We start from the raw sequence: 21021 nt of genomic DNA on the forward strand, positions 1-21021 counted from the left end.
AGCATTAGCAGAACATACACACCCCCACACATACACTCACAGAAAGTCCTGACGAATACCTAATGAACCTGTCCAAGAAGAGTTGGTCTGTACCTGTGTATAATAGATGTCTGTTCAGTCATTTACCTCTGTGCTTGTTACATGGTGCGTCAATGCTATTTTTTGTGTGGGTGTGTGTGTGTGTGTGGTGTGTGTGTGTTTCTCCAGTACTACTACTCCATCAAGGACATCTCAGTGGGAGGGATGTGTATCTGCTATGGTCACGCTAAGGCCTGCCCCCTCAACAACCATACCAAGGTAAGCCTTCCGTCCCTTCATCACTCCCTCTATATCACACTAAGGCCTGCCCCCTCAACAAACACACCAAGGTAAGCCTTCCATCCCTTCATCACTCCCTCTATCTCACACTAAGGCCTGCCCCCTCAACAACCACACCAAGGTAAGCCTTCCATCCCTTCATCACTCCCTCGATCTCACACTAAGGCCTGTCCCCTGAACAACCACACCTCCCTCCAGATCTACCTCCATATAGTCCTCCTTCCCTCTACGCATCCTTCTCTCTATCTATCTATCTATCTATCTCTTCTATCGCTCCCTCCCTCTCTCTCCACCTCTCCCTCAATCCCCCCCAACCCTCCTCTCCTCACAATCTCACATGCTTTGGTCCGAACAGAAACAATATCTATCTCCAGGATCTCTTCATTTACAAACTCTGATTGTTCATCAGAAAGAAGGCAAATAGTGCATACACACAATCACACACACACACTTATTCCTCTGTCTAAAGTAGCCTCATATCCAGACTCCTGGTTGACACCTGCTTGCCTGAGGCTGTGTGTGATGTGGTGTCATGTTCTTCATTCTGGGGACCTGATCCTCCAGCCGTGATGTCACTCATGCTTGTGTGTGTATGCGTGTATGTGTGTGTATGTGTGTAGAAGTTCAGCTGTCAATGTGAAGACAACACCTGTGGGGAGAGTTGTGACCGCTGTTGCCCTGGTTACAACCAAAAATCCTGGATGGCCGGAACTTTCAAGACACGACACGTCTGTGAGAGTAAGATACCAGCAAATCAGAATGCCTTCTGTTACATACCAGCCAATCAAAATACCTTATGTTAGATACCAGCCAATTGAAACATATTCTGTTACAGCCCAGCCATTTCAAACACCTTCTGTTAGATACCAATCAATTCAAACCAGTTTTTAAGACGTCAGACAAACATCATCTTAAAATCTACTTGTCAATTTAATCACTATGGACAGAATTACACAGAACGGTACCCATGCATACAAACATTTTCTTTGTGTGGTGTGGGTCTTGGAAGATGAATCCTGTCTGTACTTGAGTAGCAGTTCCAGTGTCTTCACATAGACCTTCTGTGTGTCTCCCAACTGGGAAAAGCATGTTCTCTGACTCAGTCTCACCAGGACTCATGAGAAGACAGACAACTTTCTCCTCTCTGATCAATCCGTTAAAGTTAAATAAAGACTTTATTATCTAATAATACCTAGACATAAATCATCTTTGATCAACTCTCGTCTCTAAATGCCATCAGTGTTCACAGCCCATGAGACTGTGATCCAAAACAACAACGTTGTTGTTGTTTGTTTGTTTGTTATTGTCCTTCAGGTACCGTAATGATGTGCTTTGCTTATGGAGCTGGCACTATTCTGCTGTTTGATGTTCTCTAATGTTGGGACTGGATCTGAGCTGTGTGTGTGTGTCTATGTGTGTGTTTGCGTGTGTGTGTGTAATCGTGTGTCTGTGTGTGTGTGTGTGTGCGTGTGTGTGTGTATAGAATGTAACTGCCATGGGAAGTCAGAGCAGTGTTATTATAACCAGACGGTGGCGGATGCCAATATGAGTGTGAACATGGCTGGTGAGCGCCAGGGGGGCGGAGTCTGTATGGACTGTACCATGAACACGGCGGGGGTGAACTGTCAGACCTGCCGACCAGGCTATTACAGGCCCCATGGGGTAGGTTCCTTCTCGTCCGCACAGGAAGTAGGTAGTACTCACACACATGATTCCAGACAGACTTATAGACCAAAGATCTCTCCTCTCATTTCCTTATCTCCTTCCTCTCTTTCTCTCCTGTCCCTCCTCTCTAACTCTGTCCTCTCACCCCTCCCTCTTTAGGTGAGTCCAGAGGATGATGACCCCTGCCAACCATGCTCATGTGACCCCGTCGGCTCTCTCGACCAATCATGTGTTGCCGACCAGACTCAAGCCCAAGGAGGTAACCCTCCCCCTCACCCCTCGTCTCTCCTCTCCAAATGTTTCTTTAAACATGCTTCGTCATTTGATGTCATTACTGTTGCTGCTATATGGTCTATCTTTCTCTCCCTCCCTTCGTCTGTGTCACCTGTTTGACTGTCATGCCATCCCTGCAGAGAAGACAGCTGGGTCATGCCACTGTAAACAAGGTTTCTGGGGTCAGAGGTGTGACAGGTGTGCCTTCGGCTTTACGGGTTATCCCAGCTGTGAGCTTTGTACCTGCAGCCTGGCAGGAAGCCTCAACCAGGACCCCTGTCAGTCACCCTGCCTCTGCAAGGTACACACACACCTGCTCTCACTCTCACACACACACACCTGTTGTCTCACTGTCTCTCTCTCACACACACACACACACACATTACACATGCTTTCACACAGACACTCATACGTTTACATGCATACACACACGCAGATTAGCACACACTCACACACACTCATACTAGTAGCATCGGCAGACTCTTCCTCAACATTTCTCTCTCTGACGTCTCTTAATGGCCGTGTCGATTAGCGTGTTCATATTAGCGTGTTAAGCATGTTAAGGTGCTGACTCAGCTTTTCTGGCATACACATGTGTTTTACTGCACCTGCCTCCCCTTTTTGCCTTGTCAAGCAATTAGAGAATCTGACAGCTTCGATGTCAAGGAGTGAGTGTGATCTTTGGCCAATGGCTTCATTACCTAATGTGCTTGACAGGAAGTGACAGTGTAGATGACAGGAAGTAAAGTATCTCCAGCTGAGACTCACTGCTGCTGGAACCTTCTGGACCCCAACAGACTTTTCTACCTCATTATCATCATCAGGGTCTATATCTTCAACACTCTTCAGCAGACTGCTGCTGTAATGATACAAACAACACCAACTTCACCTTCATCATCGTCACTATCATCATCACTCTCCCCCCCCCTCCGCCCCCACGTACATACACACACATCCAATAGACTGCCACAGATGACCCTAGGTTACTGAAACACTTCCAGCTTTGGGGGTTTAGATTGTTTTAGGTCTCAATCTGTGTGTATCTGTTGCTTGTATGAAGAGCTATACAAATCAAATTTTAATTGAGCAGTGAGTGCCAGTGTCTCTGATGTCGCACAGCTCCCTAATAAACTGATCATAGTTTCCTGACTATAAGAGAGCTGTTGTTTTTCTGCTAATTTAATGACCCCCCCCCCCCCCGCCCCCCTCCCATCCTCATCTGGAGATGCCTCGACACATAGCAGCCAACTAGTAATGGCCCTGATCAGGCAGCCAGCCAATGGGAAAGGAGTAGAACACTCGGAGATCAGAGCCAGCCAATAACGCACATATGCACCACACACACAACAAACGCATTCTCTGCACACACACACACACACACACACACACACACACACAGACACAAATACACCAGATATGCACTCACAAAACAGAACATTCTCTGGCGCATACACACACACACACCAAAAACTGTCAGTGTGCGTGTGTGTTTGTGATCCTAGTTGCCAGTCTAATGACTGTGGAGCAACAGTTTGTGATGTACAGAGAGACATCTTCCCAGAGGTGTGCGTTCTGTCACACTGCGAAGAACACCCTCACCACCCAGCTGCTTTGTGTGTGTGTGTGTGTCCTACAGGAGAATGTTGAAGGTGAGAACTGCGACCGGTGCAAGCTGGGATTCTATGATCTCCAGAGAGACCATATCCGTGGTTGCGAGAAGTGTTACTGTTCCGGTGTGGCAAGCCAATGTTCCGCCTCCCACTGGTCCTATAGGAATGTAAGAGACTAGCCACCCCATCTGTCTGTCTATCTGTCTGTCTCTCTGTCTTTCTCTTTGATGGTCTGCCTGCCTGCTTGTGTGTTTGTCTATTTGTCTGTCTGTCTCTCTGTCTGTCTCTCTGATGGTCTGCCTGCCTGCTTGTGTCTGTCTGTCTGAATGTCTGCTGTCTGTCATATCTCTGTTGTCTGTCTGTCTTCCTGTCTGTCTTTGTTTCTGCCTGTCTGTAAAGGGACAAGGGGAGGCATGAGAGGAGGGGAAGGAGAGGGGAGACAGATGTGAGGAGGACCGGGGGTAGAGAAGAGTGAGGAGAGTGGAGGGAAGGGTGTGGAGGAGAGGGGAGAGAGGGGGGAGTCGGAGTGGGGGCATGTCTACAGAAACATTACTCCTGTGAGTAAGCTGGCCCCGTCAGCCTGACAGGAGGTCAGGGGGGAGGGCTGTGGGAGGAGAAGGAGGGGGGGGGTTAACTGAGGGCAGAGGGGAGTGGGAGAGACTGACAGCAGAACGGGGGGGGGGGGGGGGGGGGTTGATGTGCTAAAGAAGTGTGTCTGTGTTGTGAGGGGGTGGGGGGGCTGTTTGAGACTGACAGAGAGCAGTGAGGTGGGGGGAGGGGGGGGGCTGTTTGAGACTGACAGAGCAGTGAGGAGGGGGGGGGGGCTGTCAGGGTGTGACAGGACCTGATGGAGAGTGTGATAGTGTGTGTGACAGACAGCCACACGTCTGTCTCTGCAATTAACCTGACCTTGTGTGTCCCTTCACTGCACCCCTGCTTGTAATCACTCTCTCTGGCTGACTGGGGAAGAGGCAGAGAGAGTTTGGGATTTTAGTGTGAATGTTCATGTGTGTGTGTGCTTTCCACCTCCAATAACCCTAAAGCAATTGTCATCTTGTGGCCAGGGTATGTGGCCTGTGAGAGTGTGCATGTGAGAGTTTTAGTCTGACAGTGTGTGTGTTAGATCATGTGACAGTGTGTGTCTGTGATAGTCAGCATGATGGACAGTGTTGATTTGAGCTCATCAGACATTAATGAACCTCTCAGAACTCAACAGCAGAATGTGGATAATATCGTTTTAAACTGTGTGTGTGTGTGTCTAGGAGACGTCACTGGCGGGGTGGTCCCTGTCCAGTGAGGGCGGGACTAGGAGGGTGTGGCCTATATCCAGCCGAGACACGCCCCTCCAGCTCAGTATCAGCCACTCAGAGGCCAGGACTCACCTGGGGAAAGTATACTACTGGAGTGCTCCTGCTCACTACCTAGGAAACAAGGTCAGTATGCAGTGCACACTCTCTAAGAAGGATGTGTGAAGGATGTGGGCTGTTGTCTATTCCTCTCTTGTGTTTGCTTATCTTATATAAGAGTATATACGCTGTATTACTCTTGTTTGTACATTAAAGTGTGTCCCCTCCTCTCCCTTTCAAGGCTGCATTTGTCGTCATCCCTCGCTCCCCGCTCCTCTCTTCCCTTACCTCCCCAGTGCTTCATGGGATGAACACCATGCCTTGCTTCATGAAACATGAAATGATGTGTTTGTTTTCAGCCGAGGACTTGAGGCGTGACTATCTATCCTCCTAATGTCAGGAAAAACACATCATTATCACTTATAAAGGAGGGGCCGGGAGAGAGTGTGTGTGTGTGAGAGAGGGAGAAAGAGAGAGAGTGAGAGAGAGAGTGAGAGAGAGAGAGGATGTGTGTCTATGTATGTTTCAGTGTTTGTGTTAGAGAGCATGTCTGAATGTGCGTGCGTGGTGTATGCCTGCCTGCATGTGTGTGTGTGTCTGTGTGTGTGTCAGCAGTCAGGCAGGCCAGCAGTAACAGGCAGAGACAGGGAGGAATGTGGCTACTGCTCCACATGGATGTGTCTGGTCTCATCACCCTGTGTGGACAGCAGGGAGGAAGGACGGCACACGCACTAATGAAGAAGACTAACAGTTGGCTTGGCTCCTCTTCATTTTGGTGCTTCGTGGTGGCTGCGCTTTGATCGAGCTTAGGTCCGACTAAGACCTAAGAGAGAGCTGCGGAGAGGTAGGGGACAGGAGAGGAGAGGAGGGAAGAGTACAGGGGAGAAACAGGAGAAGAGGGGAGATAGAGGAGGAGAAAGGAGTGCAGTGGAAAGGCAGAGGATAGGAGAAGACGAGAGAAGAGAAGAGAAGAAGGGAGAGAAGGAAGTGAAAGGAGAGATAGAGGAGGGGAGAGCAGAGTAGTGCAGTGGAGAGGTAAAGGAGAGGAGAGGAAAAGATTGGATCAGAGGAAAGAAGAGAGCAGAGATAGAGGAGGAGAAAGGTAAAGGAATAGCACCAATTAGTGGTGCGCCTCCTCCAGAGTTGTGACCTATCCGGGGTAATAGACTATTATGATGATGGATGAAGCCGTCTGAGCAGAGCTGCCTGAGCACACACTCCAGTACCTCACACACACACTTACACTCACACACACACACACACCGTTTCATTACACAACACTACAAATGTGTGTGTCTCTGCATGCATGCACATTCAAATCCAAGAACACTCTTGCAACTCTTAATCCACAGGAACACAGATACACACACATGAATACACAAACATGTACACACACACACACTGAGCCAGCACACTGAGCCGACAGCCCTGTTTGGGAACAGGCTGTGCCGGACTGCACTGTGGCTTCAGTTGCACTGACCCTGGCTGGGTGCACACACACACGGTCACACACACATTCACACACATACATTCAAACACAAACAGTTACAATGACCATTGGCCTCAGGTATGGTGTTCATTTTAGGACATCCTCAGACTTAAACGAAAAGGCGTCAAGTCTCAGACCAAACGGCTTCAGTCTCAGAAAAACCTCTGTCATTCTCAGACCAAACACTCTCAAACTAAACTTTATCAGATTTTTTGTTATCAAAGTTAGCTAGATGGGGGAGCTGCTGACTAGCTTTGGTTTGAGAGTGTTTGGTCTGAGAACGATGGTTTTTGGGGAAAGGGAGGGAGGGGAATGGGATATTTGGAACAAGATAAGATTGTGCCAGATATGATCAATATGGAATCTTGACATCAGTCATCATCAGTCTGAAAAGATTTCAAATCCTCTGGGTTGGTTACAGTTCTCCAGGCTTGATGTGGCTGGGGTCTGAAGCTGCACCAGTTGTGGTCTTAGGGGGGGGGGGGGGGGAGGGGGAACCCCAGCACAACCCTGTTTAGACTCCCAGTGGGTGGCCCCACCCCCACCCTCTAGAACAACAACCTGAAGCCTAGCAGGGAGACACCAGATGTGTGTGTTTGTGTTCTTGTTTTAGGAAGCCCAGCCAACAGTCTGGTATTCATTTCCTGAAAGATCTTAGATCTCTCCAGTAACGTCTCAGCTCCCTTAACCCTCAGATATCCTTCTCTCCATTCTTCCTTCTCCCTCCTTTATTCCTCCTCTCCTTTCCTCCTCTCTAATTCCACTCTGTCTCCCTAATTTCTTCCTTCTCTCCTCTCATTGACCCCCCCCTCTGTTCTCCTCCCCCTCTCTCATCTGTCACTCTTCTGTTTCCCTCTTTCTCATCTCGTCCTCTCCTCTCAGGGGCACAGTGAGACCTGTTGTTCTCCAGCGGAGTTATAGACGTGTCCCTGGCTGGAACAAGCCCCCTCCTGATCAAACTAGATTACCACTCCCTGATGAATCTTAAGAGTCCTCTGACTCACACACTATGAAATGAAGAGAGAGAGAGGTGCGAGAAAAGAGAACGTGGAGAGGAAAAGAGCGGCCCTTCTTCCAGGAACGCCACGGGGGGGGGGGGGGGGACTAAAGCAAATCTATAGGAGGAGGATATGGATCATATCTGCTGAGATGCAGCCATATTTAAGAGGAGTATGAAGGAAGGAAGGAAGGCAGGAAGGAAGGATGGAAGGAAGGAAGGAAGGAAGGAAGGAAGGGAGGGAGGGAGGGAGGGAGGGAGGGAGGGAGGGAGGGAGGGAGGAAGGAAGGAAGGAAGGAAGGAAGGAAGGAAGGAAGGAAGGAAGGAAGGAAGGAAGGAAGGAAGGAAGGAAGGAAGGAAGGAAGGAAGGAAGGAAGGAAGGAAGGGATCCCAGTCATTAGTTGTAATGTGGTGTTGAACTGCCTCGTTATTCACAATGTTTTATATGTCTGTGTATATGTGGATGTGTCTGTGTGCCTGCTTGATGTAGGGATATCTGTTCAAAGCTGATTAGAGTGACCAATGATGCATCCTCACTATTACTGTGTGTGTGTGTCTCCACCTCCGCTACCTTCCAGCAGAGCTGTAGATTTGTGGTGGGCTCAGAATCATTTCATACCCCAGTGGTGTTAAAGACCACACACACACACACACACACACACACACACACACAGGATGGTGTGTTTATTGGGCACTTTTAGCTGGGTTTCTCCTCCAAGCTTTAACACAGAGCAGCTATAAAGACTGTAGCGGGACAGTAACTCTCTCAACCCGCACTCTCTCCCTTCCCCTCCTTCCCTCCCTCGATGCCTCCCTGCATATCCCTCCCTGCCTCTCTTCTATACTTCTCTGCCTCTCTGTCCCTGTCCTCCTCCATTCCTTCCCCAATCCCTCCCTCACTGTCTTCCTCTCTCCGTTGTATTCTGGGGAAGTGTGTGTAAAGTCTACCAAATATTGAAATGTTGACGAAAACTTGTGTTGTTGTTGTTGATCTGATCATGTAATCATATTTGTGTGTGTGCGTGTGTGTGTGTGCAGCTGGGGTGGTATGGAGGTGTCTTGGTGTACAGTGTGTCCTACGACACCCAGCCGGACAGACAAGAGAAGGTCAGAGTCACTTCCCAGCCTGATGTCATCATAGAGGTAAGAACCACACACACAAACACAATGACTACGTGGCCAGCCCAATACACCCTCAACATTAGACAACAACAGTAACTACAGTAGAATAGAGAAACCACAGAAGACTTGACCTACTCAGTTCCTGCTGTGATTGGTCCAGGGTGGTGCTAGGCCCGCCCCCGTGTGGCCTCTGCATTAAGGTTGCCTCCAGTCACCACTCTCTCTTCTCTACAGCTGGTTCTTCTTAGAGCTATGTGTGTGTGTCTGTGTGCACGCGTGTGAGTGTGTGTGTGTGTTTGTATATGTGTGTTTGTGTGCATTGGTGTGTCTGTGTGTGTGTATTAGTGCACGGGTGTACGTGTGTGTATGTGTGTCATGGTATTAGACAGCATCTGGTTGCCATTAGCTGGGCCTTAGACAGAGAGCCCATAGTCCTACAGCAGTCTGTTGCTTTGTGTATTTGTGTGTATATTTGTGTGTGTGTGTGTGTCCAGGGCATTCCTTCAGTTCCCTGGTGCAATCTCAGTTATGGAGGTTGTCATGAAGCCTCGTGTAAAGGTGGAACACTGGTCTCGATGGACCAGAGAGCAGGGCTATGGCCCAATCAGAGAACAGGGCTATGACCCAATCAGAGAGCAGGGCTATGACCCAATCAGAGAACAGGTCTATGACCCTATTGGAGAACAGGGCTATGGACTGATTAATTAATTGTACTCAACGTCACAGAACAATTAGTTCTGAAAATCCCAACTTTACATTTTGACAGGAAGTGGACACCACTGTGTCTCGTCCACTTCCTCTTGTAATCCAGCTTTACCAGACCTCACCAGGCTTCACTTTACTGGGTGAGTTTGGGATCAATAAATGATTCAATAAAGGATTTTTATTTTTATTTTAGAGAGGAGTTTCACACACACACACACACACACATGCACACGCAAACACATTACAACATTACCACTCACTGACCTTGGTGTGATGCCTTACACGCGTGTTCATGGCTCCGTACTCTCTGGGCGTGGGTTATTAAACACACTGCCCTTTAATGTTGCTGTGATCCACAACATCCTGGTTTAATATCCCACTGCCAGCGAGCACAGCTCTCCATCTGTCCTTCAGTTCGTTCAGCTACACTCTCCAGCTCATAGCAGCGTGAGATCTGTGTGGAATGGCTTTCCCCCTCAAGTATGGTTTTGAATTTAATCCTAAAGATTAAGTACACACACACTGTCTTCTTTTGTCTGTCTCTCTCTTTCTCTCAGCCCCTCCCTCCATCCTCCTTCCTTCCCCTTCCCTACCTCTCTCCTCCTCCGTCCTCCTCTTTCCTGTCCTCTCTTTACCTCTGTCCTCTCCAGAGATAGAGAGAGAGATAGAGAGAGAGAGAGAGAGAGAGAGAGAGAGAGAGAAGGAAAGAAAGAAAGAATTGAAGAAAAGGGTGAAAGTAGGCAGGGAGGGAAAGAGAGACCAAGTCTACTGCTCCCTGTGCCCGTATTTGACATGAGACAGAGGTTTTATGGTGGGGTAGATGCAAGGCAGTGTGGCAGTCAGGTGAGAATATTTGACAGGTCATTACAGGCAGTTAAATCCTGCATCTGCATATGTACACTCTCCACAGCCCTCTCTACCATCCTCCCACCCTCCTCTCTCTATCACCTCCTGCACACTATCTCCTATGTGCACACATTCCCCACAATACTCCTCCTCCTCTTCCTTCTCTCCTCCTCCTCTCCTCTCTCTGTATCTAATACATTCAGTCATCTTTATGACTGTGCAGTTCCAAAATCAATCCTTTCTTTCTCTGACAGTTATGGTTCCTCAGTGTTCTATGTGTTCCAAGTGTTTTAGGTGTTATAAAGGTTATATGTGTTGCCTATATGTGTATGTGTCTGATGTGTGTGTGTGTGTGTGTGAGAGTGAGTGTGATGTGTGTGTAAGTAATAGCTTCTCTCTACACATCCAAAGGTGATAGACTCAGCCATCAGAGAAGTTAGTCTGTTTGTGTCCACCTACTGTTTCTACGTACATTGTGGCAACTGTGCACGTGATGTACAGGCACACTGCATGGGTCAGAACATGAGAAAGAAAAATAACATATGCCCATCAGACAGAGCAACGAGAAACATGTAAGTTGCGAGAGAGCTGGAGAGAAACCAAAGACAGACCAGTGGAGACCAGAGAGAGACCAGCCAGCTATCACAGTAAGACTTATGTAATCTATTCTGTTTCAGGGCAGTGGCATCAGGATGATTGACAGGAGCTTCGGAAAACCAGTGTACCCTGCCTCCCAGGTCTCCAAGGAGATTGTCCTCCGACATGATAACTTCCTGTTTGAGAAAACCGGCCTTCCTGTCAGTAGGCGGGACTTCATGTTGGCACTGACCAATGTGCGCAGCCTGCTTCTCAGAGCCACATACAGCAATGAGCTGGCCGCCATCTACAGGTAGGCTAAGGAACTGCAGGCTCTGACCCTGACCCAGCACTCTGACCTTACACTGACCTTTCTTCCCCTCTCTCTGTCCATCTGTCTATCTTTCCACCTGACAATCTATCCATCTGTATATCTCTCCATATGTTTATCTATCTATCTCTCTATCTGTCCCTTTCTCTCCATCTGTCTCTCTATCTGTCTATCTCTCAGTCTGTTCATTTGTTCCTCTGTCTGTCTTACTGACTGAATATATGCCCACCTGTCTGACCATATGTTTGTCTGTCCATATAACGGTGCATCCTTCCTTCCCTTTGTCTGTCTGCCAGGCTTCATGGGGTGAGTGTGGAAGAGGCTTTTCCTGGTGGGGAGCAGGTGACAGGAAGTGGCCCCAGACAGGTGACAGGAAAGAGGGCCTCGGCCATTGAGATGTGCTTCTGTCCCCCTGGTTACCAGGGAACGTCCTGTGAGGTAAACACACCCTATCTACACCAGAAGCTACAGGGGCATGGGTACACATTACGTCTTCACCAGGGAATGTTTGGTTTGTGTCCTTTACTTATGTGACCAGGCCTATAGGGTTCTTTACTCTTGGGTGAAAAGGATCACTGGCAAAGAGGGCAGGGAAAAGAGGAGTTGGATAGGGGGTGGGGTGGGGTGGGGGGAGCAGTGTGGGGGGGGGGAACAGTGGAGAAAGCAGAGTTTTTCTCCTCCGGTGTCATTCTGAAATGTGAGAGAGAGGTTGGCCAGCGAGACATGGAAGCGCTATTACTGAGTTGTCTGCTCCATTGGAGAGAGATAGAAAAAGAAAGGGAGGGAGAGAGAGCGTTTAGGAAGAGAAAAAAGAGAGAGAAGAGACCAGCCCATTGATTCACTGCATGAATGGTTAGTGCTGACCGAGGCGATGGAAAAGGGGAAGGGGGGGTAATGAGGAGAGGAGAAGAGAGGAGGAAGGAGGAGAAGAGAGGGGAGGAGAGAGGAGGAAGGAGGAGAAGAGAGGGGAGGAGAGAGGAGGAAGGAGGAGAAGAGAGGGAAGGAGAGAGGAGGAAGGAGGAGAAGAGAGGGGAGGAGAGAGGAGGAAGGAGGAGAAGAGAGGGGAGGAGAGAGGAGGAAGGAGGAGAAGAGAGGGGAGGAGAGAGGAGGAAGGTGGAGATGAGAGGGGAGGAGGAGAGAGGAGGAAGGTGGAGATGAGAGGGGAGGAGGAGAGTTACCTGTCCCTCAGAGCTCAGAATGAGTCCTCCTCCTCTCAAACAACCATTCAACATTCTCTGTCACACACACGTACACACGCACACACAGACGTATGGTATGATTAAAGAAATCGGCTTTTCAATACCCTTTATGTTTTTATCTACCTTTGTCTGCTCTCCCTATATACCATCTTTCTCTCTCTCTCTCTCTCTCTCTCTCTCTCTCTCTCTCTCTCTCTCTCTCTCTCTCTCTCTCTCTCTCTCTCTCTCTCTCTCTCTCTCTCTCTCTCTCTCTCTCTCTCTCTCTATCTTTCTCTTTGTCCTTGATGTGGCTTGTTCTCTGCCTGTTGTTGTGGCCCTGCCTGCTCTCTCTCTCTCATCATTGTCCTGGAATGCAGTCAACCTTCCAGACCCAGCATGTTTGTGTTCCTGTTTTATAGAGAGAACTGTTCCAGGACAAAAATCCTCACAGGAACTCCCTGTCTGCAGAGGTGTAGGTGTGTGTGCACACAGGTGCATGCCATGTACCTGCCCTTGAACAAAGGGATTTACCTACCCCCTCCTTAGAGGAAAGGACTTGCCGCAATACCCACTTAAAATTGCGTGAGACATCCATCTCATTAGAGCTAGCCAGCCACCCTTGTTCATTTCCCTGTGATTCATTTTGTAAATTGATTTTTGACCGCAGAGAGAAATGAACTTCACATCGTCCTATCATGAGTAGGATTATGAGCACACTCTTTGGCCACTGTTTCAAACTGAATTAGCTTTTGATCCTTGCTCATCGGGACGATCATGAATACACACATGTTGGGGAGGTGTAGATGAAGTCACAGTATATCCTCCACACCACTGTGTGTGTGAGTGTGTGTGTGTTGTTTGTATGTTGCTAATTCTTGTCATCCCAATAGGAGAGCCAAGCACATCATTTTACTGAGTTGAAAGTCCTTAACACCTGTCTGAAGCCGTAGAATTGTTTAAAGTAGAGCAGCAGAGCATAGAGCAGAATATAGAGCAGAGTAGGGTAGAGGTTTTAGTAAGATTGCGTTAGTCGGATAGTAATCTTAGCTGCCGTCTCCTGCAGTCTCTGAGCAGTGATGACATAATTACACTGTCGTACAGATAATTACTGCCTAGAACCCGACACCATCACACACAGAGACACACTCTCTCGCACATGCATTCATTCAAACACACACTCTCTCACATACACGCACGCATTCAAGCACACACACAACCACACACACACACACTCGGACACACACATGAACACATGCACTCAAAAACACACGCTGGAAATACCAATTTATCTATCTGATATCTACACTACCTTTGATGAGTTTGTTATCTTATTGTTGGTAATTCACAAGAATTTACCCTACAGAAACCAGTAAGTATATGTATGGTGGGTGTAACCACTTGTGCCATGTGGATTATATGTTTTGTGTGTGTTCGTCACGTCTGACCCCAGCATGTGTCCACCTTCTCTTACCGCACGCGGGTCATGTTCTTTTACAGAGATGTTCAGCAGGCCATCGGAGGGTTAACGGGACCATGTTCAAAGGCATATGCGAACCGTGCAACTGCCATGGCCACGCCTCCCACTGTGACGAGGTCAGAGGGGAGTGTCAGGTATGCTGGGAGATGTCCTACATTCATTCCTACACCGAGGCTCCTACACTCCTCCCTTGTGTCCTGGGGGGTCAGTATCTCCTAGTCTCCTAGCTTGTCTTCCAATGGTCAGGGTTTCTTTGTCTCCTAGCTTGTCTACGAGAGGAGCTGTCTCCTAGTCTCCTAGCCTGAGGACACTGTATCTTCTAGTTTCCTAGCTTGTCTTGTAGTGTTCACTGTTTCCTAGTCTCCTAACCTGTTTTCTAGAGGAAACTGTATCTCCTAGTTTCCTAGCTTGTCTTGTAGTGGTCAGTGTTTCCTAGTCTCTCAGCTTGTCAGCCCTGACAGCTTAGAACTCCTGGTTTGATCCTCGCCAGCTCCATCTATGCTCTGCCATTGATTACCTGCCCTTGTTGTGTTTATCAGGCTGTGATTGATGTTGCCTGCAGACAGCACTAGACAAGCTAGACACTGGCCTTGGCCGCTACTGCAAACATCCCCGTCTGCTGTGCGAACAGATCTGTTGATTGCTTCTCCCTGGAATTAGACCAGATCTGAGTTGATTGCTTCTTCCTGCAATGGGATTATATCTGAGGCTGGTTTGGTCTGCCTGTCTGTCTGGACCCTGACAGCTCTCTGACCTCTGATACTGAGTGTTGCTGCTCCCATGCTCTCGCCACACACACACACATCCTGTGACCATGTGCGGTTCTCTCTGTCTGACCTGTTTTCTCGCTACAGATTTCCACCTGCACAAGGCAGCTTAAACTGGCACACACACACATCACTGTTACAAACATGTGCAGTTCAATTTTATATGAGCAGGATAGTGAGAGACCGGAAAAAAATGTGCTTTGATCTGTCAAGTGTTGGAAACACTCCACACACACACTATACACACTCCACACACACACACCATACACACTCCACACACACACACACCATACACACTCCACACACACACACTGCTCCCCAGGGTCTCCTCCAAGGCTGTAATAGAACGTGAATGATGTCATGATCTACATTCAGACCTGGTGTGCTGCCTGCTGAAGCGTGTGTGTGTGTGTGTGTGTTTACGTGGGCGTTTTTTTACATGTCTGTGTGTTTGTGCACGTGTGTACAGCCGATATGCTTGACTAGATCTTAAACACACACACATACACTCAGGCTCGCCTGCACTCATCCCTGGTGTGAGACGTGTGAGCAGGGAAACACCTTCATCTCATTGGCCAGCTTGAGCTCTGACACAGGACTCTGTTCCAATACTACCAGGGGGTACACACACACACAGACACACCTGGTCTTCTTCAGTACAGAAAGCTAGGGTGTGGGAATGGGAAGACATGTGGCCAACACACAAACGTCCTCAGACTCACTCACACACGTAGGGTTTCTTACACACACACACACACACACACACAGACACACACAGACAGCTGACACATTGACCATGTATACACACAAACACACCTTGACCTTTGACCTCTTTTTTTTCCATAGGACTGCTCTGGCCACACCACCGGCTTCCACTGTGACACCTGTGCCCCTGGTTACTATGGGGACGCCACCAAGGGAACGGTCAATGACTGCCAGCCGTGCGCCTGCCCCCTAAACATGCCGTCCAATAAGTGCGTGATTCAGAAACGTTATCCAGTTGCATTGACCCGCCCTTTCAGCAACCACCCCTCCCTTTCTATGTCTATCTCACTCCCTCTCCCTCTTTCAAGCTCTCAAGTTCCTTTCTGGGTGTCCTTTTATACCTGTCTCTATGAATTGGACCTTTTGACTGTACAGTACATTACTAAATGTAGAGTTATCTTCTGAACACAGATACACTCTCACATGTACACACACTCACTTACTCTGGCTCGCACACACACACACACACACATACACTTGCACACACACACACACACCAGCAGCTGAGCATTCCTCTGCACTGGGATGTGTCTGACGCCATACAGAACTAAGGGAAACACCCACACTTCATACACTTCTTGCCAACCCAGAGGCTAAAGAAAGGCATACATCCCTTCCCTCCCCTGCCCTGCCCTGCTGTGCCCACCTCCCTGACACATTCAGGCTAAAGAAAGCCTCTCCTCTCCTCCCCCCGTCCCCTCTCCTCTTCCTCACCTCCTTCATCCCCCCCAGGTCCTCAGGCCCTCTAGGATCCTGTGTTGTCTGAAATAGCCAGCCAGTCAATCAGCCATTCCTCCGGTGCTGGAACCTGAGCCACACACCCCCGCTCACCCAGCCCCCCCAGCCAACCCCCCCCCCCCCCCTCAGGGCTCTATCTTTGGGCCTGGGGGCGCAGGGGGCGGGGGGGGAGTCTGGAGGTCTGACCCTTCCCGTCAGTGGCAGCTAGGCTCAGTGATGTTGTGGTGAGAGGAGAGGAAGGATGACTCTAACCCGTCTCTCCGCTCTCCTCTTCCTCTGTGTTCTTCCTCTGGTGTCGGGGAGGACACCTGGCAGCTTCAGCCCCACCTGCCACCAGGACCCCCGGGGGGAGCTGCTCTGTGATCACTGTCCTCCTGGATACACCGGAGCACGCTGCGAACGGTAGGACACTCTCACACACACACACACACACACACACAGACACATACACACACACACTCCTTGAGCCCTTACACACTCTTCACACACTCCCACGTACACACATAACCCTCACATACACTTATCCTCTGAATGTGGTACCACAGTTAAAAAGGTTTGACTGTTTTCTGACAGTATTGTTCCACAGTTACAATGTTCTGCCTGGTGTAGAAAGAATCACAAGGATCATTTGTGATTGATTCTGCTCAACAGCCCCTGGGCTGCTAGGCGTCACCAGTAGGCCTGTGTTTCTTCTCCTATTATGGGCTGGTGACAGATGGACTGTGCCATGTGACATAACTAGAGGGGCTATGTCATTTGTAGTTTTTTGTAGTTTGTTATGTGAGGTTCAAGGCTGGTGAGTTGATAAGGTGGGTTAAGCAGCTTAGATCCAACATCACTGTCTGACTGCTGCTGTGCTCATCTGATCTGATAGTCATGTCTGCCAAAACCCTATACACACACACACACACACACATCCACACTATTATGCACTATTATGTTGTGGCAGCATATGGTGCTGTGTGCCTAAGAGGACCAGTTGTGAAGCTTCATCCTCAGGAGACAGATCTGATGGTTCAGACCATCTCCCCCAAGCCTAAGGCAGTCCAAGCTGCCTGTCGGAGCATGATGGATCAACATGCCTGTCTGTCTGTCTGTCTGTGTGTGTGTGTGTGATGGTGTCTTTACATATTAACATATAATTTGCATCCAGCTATCAGATCTAGTCCTTCTCTGGCGGGGGGGGGGGGGGGATGGGGGGGAGAAAGGGATGGAGGGAGGGAATAAAGATGGGGGAAAAGAGAAAAGCCTGGGTAGAGGAAACAAGGGAGGAGACATGGACGGATAAAGGGAAGAATAGCTGGAGGAAGGATGGCATCCACAACCAGTGTTTACCAGTGTGCAGCTTTGTGGTGGAACACCAGACTTGCAGTTTTTGCTGTAATTCCTGAGATGAGGAAGGGGGTCAGATGCGACCCCTGGCCCCCCAGGCAGATGGATGATGCCAGCCTGACCCCCCCCCCCCCCCCCCGCCCCAACCAGACAGGGGCTCTCTTTTCACAGTCTACTCATCGCCTCGGTGTGTGGTTTTGTGTGTGCGTGTGTGCACACATGTTAAATGTGTGTGTGCATTTGCTCACACATGTTTGTGTGTGTGTTTGTGTGAGTGTATGTAAGGGGTACAGGTGCTGTTCAGTAGACAGGAAGGGGTTCGATCCATCATGGCTGACACCAGTCCAGCTCTCTGAGGAACCTGCTCTGAAAGAGATGTGAAGGACATGCTCAAACACACACACACACACATGCACACACACACACACACACACTCACACACCTGTGTGTGTCCCCTATCTCCAGTGAGATTGAGCTGTGTTGGTGAAGTGCTCTGATAATAAGACTCTGTGGTAGGAGTCAGCAGGGTTAGTGGGTAATAATAGCTTCCTGCTCTCTCTCTCTCTCTTTCTCCATCTCTCCTCTTCTCTCCATCCCTCTCTCTCCCGCTCTCTTTCTCTCTTTCTCTCCCTTGGGAACCGTCAGGGGTAGAGTAGAGGAGTGTGAGATGAGAGGAGAGGAGTGGTTGAAGTGAAGTGGGAAGGTCTGAACGCCTGCCTAGCGGCCACACACGCACTCTTACACACGTACACACATACACACATACACACACACACAGACACTCACACAGGACTGCAAGGTTCAGCCTCCCAGTCAAGAGGAGACTTGGCAGTAATCAGGTTATTGATTGGAAAAACGAGAGGGAGGGACAGAAAGAGGGAGAAAGGGAGGAAGGGAGCAAGAGAGGGAAAGGCAGGGATGGAAAGAGAGAAAGAGACATGGAGGGAAGGTAGGAGGGAGCGATGGAGCCAGAGAGGGAGGAGGGATGGAGACAGGGAGGAAGGGAGGAAGCGGAGGAGGAGAGAACAGGCTTCAGATTCTTGGAGGATGATAAGAAAGGAGAGCACATTTGGCAAAACACTCACCACCCTGGCGAGAAGAGGAGGATCAGGAGCGATGGGAGTGAAGGAGGAGGAGGAGAGATAGAGGAGAGCTGGAGTTGTAGGAGGAGACATAAGGGAGAGGGTGGGGTAGAGGAAAGAAGGTGACGTGTAGAGGGATGGGGGAGAAGGAGAAGAGATGAAGGAGGAGTTGAAAGATGGGGAGGAGGAGGAGAGATGGGGAAGGACAATGAGGAAAGATGGAGGAGGAAGAGAGATTGGGGAGGAGGAGGAGAAGAGATGGAGGAGAAGGAGGAGGCAAAGAGTTAATATAGCTTCACAGTGTCAACTGTGTAGGCAACTACTGTTTTATGAAAAATGTTTGTCTTACAGTTACTTAAACTAGGCAAATAAGGAAATATTTACTAATGCTGAAACCAAATTATTAAACATAATTATTTAAAATACATTATAATGTAGGCTTAACTTTTAACAAATTAACTTTTGCAGTTCACATAGTCTTTTTGATATAATTTCTGACAAGGCCCAACATATTTCTGGTTTCTATCTGAACAATGATACAGATCCTGTGGTTGGTTAAACAGATAGAAGTGGTGGCATCTCTGCACAGCCCTAGTATAGACAGCTTCTAAGTGTTCACTGGTGTAGTGTTACAGTTTGGTTTGGTTCACAGGAAACACAAACACTTGATAAAGAGACTGACAGATATAGAGATGTGTGTGTGTGTGTGTGTGTGTGTGTGTGCAGGCCTAGCTCTGACGCAGGGGGCAGTGTGTGTCTGTGAGGGGCGTTTCCTGATTTTAAAGGGACAAGCGTCCAGAAGTATGGACTGATATACCAAATGTGTGTATATGTCTGTGTGGTGTGTGTCTGTGTGTGTGTGTGTGTGGTGTGTGTGTGTGACACCTGGCGGTAGCCGTCAGTGAGCTAGTCACTGTAGCAGTGTCTGGGGGGGGAAGGGGGGTAACAGCAGTTTTAAAACCCCAGCCGGCGCCAGGGGGGGGTTAAAAATAGCTTCCTTCTCACTTCCTCTTCCCTCCTCCCTACCCTCACCCTTTCCTCCTCACCCTCTCACCCTCTCACCTTCACATTTCCCCTCTCTCCCCTCCTCCCTCCCCATCACCCACTACCTCGTTTTGTACCACCCCACCTCTAAACCTTTGCCCCTGCTGCCTGAACTGCCCCCCCCCCCCCAAACGTAGACTTTCACTCTGCCCCCCATCCCCCCCAGTTACCGCAGTATTAAACGGTTTCTCCATGGAGGCATGGTATCTGCATCTTTAATCCCACAGTCACTCACCCCCTACCCCCACCCCCCACCCCCCCATGGTTCTAAACACGGAACCTACCCTACCCCCCCCCCCCCCACACACACACACACACGCACATACTCCTCAGCAGACAGTCAGTCACAACCAATAACAAACTCAATTAATAATCGCCACAGCGACCAGAGGGGGTGGTTCTGCAGAGCGCGATTTGCTGTGATGGCACTACCCGATTGGCTGTCATGCAGATAGAGGGTCGCCGTGGAGATAAGCGTGTTGGAAGTCATTAAACAGCAGAGATGGGATGGATGTCTTTATCAGGTCCAACATGAAGGGAGGGGAGTAGGAGATAAGACTTTGGGACTGTGTGTGTGTGTGTGTGTGTGTGCACAAGAGAAAGAAAGAGATTGATATTGTCTGGGGGTAGATATTGAGGTTGAGGCAGCCTGATATTGTCTGGGGGTTCATATGCTGTGTTTGGGTTCCCAGATTCAGATTGCTTTTGTGTGTGTTTGTCTGTTTGAGAATGTGTGTGTATGTGTGTCATTGAAACTGGTTCCAATCTATGTAGCTGTGCTGGGTGATGATTGTAGATGAGCTGGCTGGCAGCTGCATGTGAACATGAGTATTGATGAGATCGTCATGTTCAGGCAGGGGTTATCTTCACACAGGAGGGTAGAAACAAATTCTCCAGAGGGTCCAGGATAGTGTGACGCATGCTTTTACTGTGTTGAGCACACACAGGTATTCAGACACAGCTATGTAGCTGTTCTGGTGTTCAGCTGTTCAGGTGTTTAGGTGTTCAGTTTTGTTTAAGCCAGAAAGCGCAGGGAATGAGACCATGGTCCAGGATCAACCCTAACCCCACCCCTCTGTGCTGCCCCCTGCAGGTGTGCTAATGGATACTATGGGCAGCCAGCTGTGCCAGGCGGCTCCTGCCAGCCGTGCCAGTGTCATGACAACTTAGACCTGGCCCTCCCACGCAGCTGTGACCCAATCACAGGAGCCTGCCTGCGCTGCCGCCTTGGATATGGGGGCGTGACCTGTGACACCTGTGCCGATGGCTTCTATGGCGATGCGGTCAACGCCAAGAACTGCCAACGTAAGTAGAGGGGAATGTAGAAGGGGAGATTAGAGTATAGTGGGATATAGGAGAG

The 21021-nt window shown here is 49.2% G+C and overlaps 1 protein-coding gene across 9 annotated transcripts in view; it reads left to right on the plus strand.

The window, feature by feature from the left end:
- lama2 (laminin, alpha 2) overlaps positions 1-21021 on the plus strand; it is a 77829-nt gene that overhangs the window by 19933 nt on the left and 36875 nt on the right. For 7 of the 9 annotated variants that reach the window (XM_084699329.1, XM_084699331.1, XM_084699330.1 and 4 more), the window contains exons 6-19: positions 208-297; positions 939-1056; positions 1802-1980; positions 2143-2242; positions 2397-2557; positions 3893-4033; positions 5129-5299; positions 8737-8841; positions 11049-11260; positions 11575-11716; positions 13954-14067; positions 15547-15674; positions 16519-16605; positions 20755-20966. In XM_084699329.1, coding sequence (XP_084555455.1) covers positions 208-297; positions 939-1056; positions 1802-1980; positions 2143-2242; positions 2397-2557; positions 3893-4033; positions 5129-5299; positions 8737-8841; positions 11049-11260; positions 11575-11716; positions 13954-14067; positions 15547-15674; positions 16519-16605; positions 20755-20966 — 1960 coding nt within the window. Of the gene's footprint in view, positions 1-207; positions 298-938; positions 1057-1801; positions 1981-2142; positions 2243-2396; positions 2558-3892; positions 4034-5128; positions 5300-8736; positions 8842-10898; positions 10944-11048; positions 11261-11574; positions 11717-13953; positions 14068-15546; positions 15675-16518; positions 16606-20754; positions 20967-21021 lie in introns of those variants that run through there. The other 2 variants (XM_084699336.1, XM_084699337.1) reach the window with 2 other exon arrangements.

Source organism: Hypomesus nipponensis, chromosome 6 (assembly GCF_054491055.1).
Source record: "Hypomesus nipponensis isolate SF chromosome 6, ASM5449105v1, whole genome shotgun sequence".
Taxonomy (NCBI): Eukaryota; Metazoa; Chordata; class Actinopteri; order Osmeriformes; family Osmeridae; genus Hypomesus; species Hypomesus nipponensis.